Here is a 5869-nt window from a genome sequence, read left to right as displayed (position 1 = left end):
TCTTCCACTATGCGACCATTATGCGGTCCGCAGAGTGATTCGCCGACCGCATAATGGACGCAGAAATGACCCTTTTCCAGGAAAAAATATTTCCTTTATACATCGGTGCATTGTACTAATTGATCTATCTCGGCACCACAAAACTTTAATCTCCTTAGCAAAATTTATTCGGGGTCATTACACATAAGTCAACATCTAGTCAACCTTTCAACTTAAATTCTAAACCTTAGAACTAAGTGTTCCAAATCATTCCAAAACCTCACCGGACCTGAACCAATTACCCCCGGCAAGTCACATAACTAATGTAAAGCATAAATTGAGCAGTAAATGGGAGAACGGGATTGTAATACTCAAAACGACCGGTCGGATCGTTACAAGGGTGTATTGAGTATCATATTATCAATCCATTAAAAGGATAAGATTTTCTAACTCCCAAATCAACACATTACATAAAAACAATAGTAAAATCATTTAAAAGATAGCAAGTACGAGAGTACTCCAAATCACCTTTAAATAGTCCATATTTTTTACTATGAATGTAAAATCAAAAACCACAAGAATTATCTCTAATATTCTTTAGTTTCAGCCATGGCAAAGAAACCTAGCATTGGTCGTCAAAAGATCAAAATTGCCAAAATAGAGGTTAAAAATCATCTTCAAGTTACCTTCTTAAAACGTCGTTCTGGTCTTTTCAAAAAAGCTAGCGAACTATGCATACTTTGTGGTGTTGAAATAGCTATCATAGTTTTTTTTCCTGTAAGAAAAGTTTTATCTTTTGGTCACCTTAATGTTGAGTCCATTATCGATAGATTCCTGTCAAGAAATCATAATCCAATTTCTAATTCATCACCTCATCTTGTTGAGGCTCATCAAAATGCTAGTGTTCATGAGCTCAATTTGCAATTAACTCAGATTCTTGCTGAGCTTGAAGTTGAGAAGAAAAGAGGAGAATCACTTGATGAAATGAGAAAAACTAGTCAAAGTCAATATTGTTGGGAAGCTCCTATAAGTAAACTTACTTTGCATGAACTTGAACAACTAACTGATTCAATGGTGGTTTTAAAAAAGAATGTGACAAATCAAGCAAGCAAGTTTATGGTTGAGACTACTGCTAACTCTTCTTCTTATTTTCGTGTTAATGGTAATTGGATTTTTGACAGCTATGATATCAAGCCAGCTCAAAATATGGTTGCTTCAAATAATCTTCATAACCATAACTTTGGTGTTGATTCAGCTGGATTATTTTAATTTTTTTTTAGTTTCCCTCTTTTTATTAACTAAAGCCAATGAGTACCTCACTTATTGGTCTTTACTATAAGTTTTTCAAGTTCTCAGTTTGTGTATTGATTGCCTATATATGAGCAACAACAAATGGTTGCCCTTATAAATCAATATGTTAGTAATTGTTAATATTTTGCAATCCATTTATTGCTATTATCATGTTATTACTTCCCCAGCCATTACCTATCTATTGCTTTTTATTAAGAAATCATGTCTTTATTTCTTTAGTGTGAAGTTCATGAGTTTTACCTTCCCTAATTCTTATAAATAATATATATCCGTCTAACAATTTCTCTAAAAGAACATATATCAAGCATTCTTACCATGTAAAATGATTATTATGGGGAAAAGATGCATACATTTTCTTGTAAGCATAATAATAAAATATATTGTTGTTATTACAATCATATAAGCTTAAGTAATAAACCAAATAAAACGCTTAAGGATTCAATGGAGGTTTCTAATTCATCGCTTCATCTTGTTGATGCCCATCGAAATGCTAGTGTTCGTGAGCTCAATTTGCAATTAACTCAGATTCTTGCTGAGCTTGAAATTGAGAAGAAAAGAGGAGAATCACTTGATCAAATGAGGGAAACTAGTCAAAGTCAATATTGGTGGGAAGCTCCTATAAGTCAACTTGGTTTGCATGAACTTGAACAATTAAAGGAATCCATGGAGGTGTTAAAAAAGAATGTGACAAATCAAGCAAGCAAGTTTATGGTTGAGACTACTGCTAACTCTTCTTCTTATTTTGGTGTTAATGGTAATGGGATTTTTGACAGCTATGATATTAAGCCAGCTCAAAACATGGTTGCTTCAAATAATCTTCATAACCATAACTTTGGTTTTGATTCAGCTGGATTGTTTTAATTCTTTTCTAGTTTCCCTCTTTTTATTAACTAAAGCTAACGAGTACCTCGCTTGTTGGTGTTTGCTATAAGTTTTTCAAGTTCTCACTTTGTGTATTGATTGCCTATATATGAGCAACAACAAACAGTTGCCCTTATAAATCAATATGTTAGTAATTGTTAATATTTTGCAATCCATTTATTGCTATTATCATGTTATTACTTCCCCAGCCATTACCTATCTATTGCTTTTTATTAAGAAATCATGTCTTTATTTCTTAGTGTGAAGTTCATGAGTTTTACCTTCCCTAATTCTTATAAATAATATATATCCGTCTAACAATTTCTCTAAAAGAACATATATCAAGCATTCTTACCATGTAAAATGATTATTATGGGGAAAAGATGCATACATTTTCTTGTAAGCATAATAATAAAATATATTGTTGTTATTACAATCATATAAGCTTAAGTAATAAACCAAATAAAACGCTTAAGGATTCAATGGAGGTTTCTAATTCATCGCTTCATCTTGTTGATGCCCATCGAAATGCTAGTGTTCGTGAGCTCAATTTGTAATTAACTCAGATTCTTGCTGAGCTTGAAATTGAGAAGAAAAGAGGAGAATCATTTGATCAAATGAGGGAAACTAGTCAAAATCAATATTGGTGGGAAGCTCCTATAAGTTAACTTGGTTTGCATGAACTTGAACAATTAAAGGAATCCATGGAGGTTTTAAAAAAGAATGTGACAAATCAAGCAAGCAAGTTTATGGTTGAGACTACTGCTAACTCTTCTTCTTATTTTGGTGTTAATGGTAATGGAATTTTTGACAGCTATGATATTAAGCCAGCTCAAAACATGGTTGCTTCAAATAATCTTCATAACCATAACTTTGGATTTGATTCAGCTGGATTGTTTTAATTCTTTTCTAGTTTCCCTCTTTTTATTAACTAAAGCTAACGAGTACCTCGCTTGTTGGTGTTTGCTATAAGTTTTTCAAGTTCTCACTTTGTGTATTGATTGCCTATATATGAGCAACAACAAATAGTTTCCCTTATAAATCAATATGTTTGTAATTGTTAAAATTTTGCAATCCATTTGTTGCTATTATCATGTTATTACTTCCCAGCCATTACCTATCTGTTGCTTTTTATTAAGAAATCATATCTTTATTTCTTAGTGTGAAGTTCATGAGTTCTACCTTCCCTAATTCTTATAAATAATATATATCCGTTTAACAATTTCTCTGAAAGAACATATATCAAGCATTCTTACCATGTAAAATGATTATTATGGGGAAAAGATGCATACATTTTCTTGTAAGCAGAATAATAAAATATACTGTTGTTATTACAATCATATAAGCTTAAGTAATAAACCAAATAAAAAGTTACTATTCGCGTTGATGTATTCATGAATACAGCAGTAAAAAGCACCTAAATTCAGGACAGTCCAGCTATACGAGCATGTATTCACATGTATTCGTGCTGCTATATTTATGAATTCAGTTGTACGCGCATGTATTCACATGTATTCACGCTATGTATTCATGAATACAGAAACTGTCACGATCCAATTTCACCTATAGGTTGTGATGGCGCCCAACACTACAGCTAGGCAAGCCAACTAATAAATTAAGCATACATTGATAAAATTTAAAACCAAGAAAAATAATAAAATACCAAATTCTACCAATGTGTGTGCCAAGACCTGGTGTCACAAGTGTTTGAGCATCTAGTAGATTATGCAAAACCTCAAATACTGTCTGAAATAAAAATAGACAGAATGAAATAATGCAAGGAGAGACACTAGTAGATGCAGAACGGCTCAGAAAGGCAGCTCACCACTATGCTCCTGGATAACGTGGGTGTAAGATGATAGGTCCCCTACTAGTACTTGCCTCTGTTCCTGCATAAAAAGTGCAGTAAGTGTAGTATGAGTAAGTAAACAACGTGCACCCAGTAAGTATCAAGCTTATTCTCGAAGTGGTAGAGACGAGATGGCCGACTTTGACACTCACTATGGGTCAATATTAATAATTGAAATACAACTAGAATGTCTAAATCAGCATGATTCACAGAATTTATAATAATTTATTTAACCAGCGAAAATAATCAAATTCCTTCAAATGCAACAATTCTCAATATATTAATTAAATTCCTTCAATTCAAATAATTTCTAATTTATCAATTAATCTCATTTACAGGAATAACAATTAATTCCTTAACAAGCAGGAATAATAATTCATTAAATTTCAAGGATTCTCCAATTTATCAATTAGTTTCGCAAGTTGAAATAAACTATTAAAATATCGTGTAATTTTTATTAGTAAGTACGATTTCTGCCAAGAACATACGGCCCGATCCAGAGTGTCGTGTACACTACCGAGGGACGTGCGGCACGATCCATAGATGCATCTGTCCTGCCGAGGCGTTTGGTCCGCTCCACAAGAAAGGAGGACATTTTCTTATGTGCCTCCGGAAGGAGAGTATATTTATTATAGGATAAATTCGGGAGGAAGAACAATTTCTTTTAACAATTAATTAATTTAAACAGAAAATCAAGCATATAAAATTTTCATCCTTTAATATCTTTATCTAACAATTCACAATATATTCATATATATATATATATATATATATATATATATATATATATATATATATATATATATATATATATCAATTAATATTAATTAAACAAAGAATATAATTTATATAAGTAATTCATGCTTTGAGTCCTAAACTACCGGGACTTTAGCATTAATAGTAGTTATGCACGGACTCTCATCACCTCGTGCGTACGTAACCCCGGCAATTAGCAACAATTATTCAATTTAATCCCAATGGGGTAATTTTTCCCTCACAAGATTAGACAAGAGACTTACCTCGTATTGCTCCAATTTAATCCACTAGAAGGCCCTTTCCACGATTATCCAACTCTGTCTGGCTTGAATCTAGCCAAAATAATTCTATATAATCACTAAAAATTATAGGAATCAGTTCTATAAGAAAATACAACATTTTAAATAAAAATTTCAAAATTAATTAAAAATACGTTTGTGGGACCCACGTCTCAGAATCCGGCAAAAGTTATGAAATATGAACGCCCACTCTACCACGAGTCTACCCATACCAAAATCACTAAATTCCGCTTACAATTCGGCCCTCAAATCCTCAAATCTATCCAAGAGGGTTTTCAAACTTTTCCAACTCAATTCACCAATTAAATGATAAAAATAGTGATGGATTCGGTTAATATAACCAATATTGAGTTAAGAACACTTACCCCATTGTTTTCTCTGAAAATCTCCCAAAAATCGCCTAAATCCGAGCTCCAAATCGTTAAAAATAGAAAATGGGACGAAGTCCCATTTTTAGAACTTAAACTCTCTGCCCTGTGATTTCTTCTACGCGATCGCGAACTTCCTCACGCGATCGCGTAGCACAAATTTTTCTGCCCAAACATTAACCCTACGCGATCGCATCATGTCCCACGCGATGACTACAGCATTGATGACATTAACCCTACGCGATGCACCAGGTTCTGACTCTACGCGATCGCATCCCTCTTCACGCGATCGCGTAGCACAACGCGTGGCCTAGCTTCCTCTCAAGTTTCCCCTACGCGATAGCAAACAATGACACGCAATCGCGATACACACTGGCCAATCCTACGCGATCGCGGACGTGTCCACACGATCGCAGCGAACAAATGCCCAGCTGCCCAAATTAACC

General features: G+C 33.7%; 2 protein-coding genes across 2 annotated transcripts; both read left to right on the top strand.

Moving 5' to 3' along the window:
* Positions 1-588: 588 nt before the first annotated feature.
* LOC104115726 (agamous-like MADS-box protein AGL62) lies at positions 589-1248 on the top strand. Its single transcript, XM_009626446.3, has one exon. It carries the CDS (start codon positions 589-591, stop codon positions 1246-1248), a length of 660 nt encoding a protein of 219 aa, XP_009624741.1.
* A 483-nt stretch (positions 1249-1731) lies between these two features.
* LOC104115645 (agamous-like MADS-box protein AGL62) lies at positions 1732-2151 on the top strand. Its single transcript, XM_009626347.1, has one exon. The coding sequence runs from the start codon at positions 1732-1734 to the stop codon at positions 2149-2151; it is 420 nt and encodes a 139-aa protein (XP_009624642.1).
* The last annotated feature ends 3718 nt before the right edge of the window (positions 2152-5869 follow it).

Source organism: Nicotiana tomentosiformis, chromosome 1 (assembly GCF_000390325.3).
Source record: "Nicotiana tomentosiformis chromosome 1, ASM39032v3, whole genome shotgun sequence".
NCBI lineage: Eukaryota > Viridiplantae > Streptophyta > Magnoliopsida > Solanales > Solanaceae > Nicotiana > Nicotiana tomentosiformis.
Note: the sequence above shows the minus strand (reverse complement) of the source record. Positions and strands in the feature narration are given on the sequence as shown.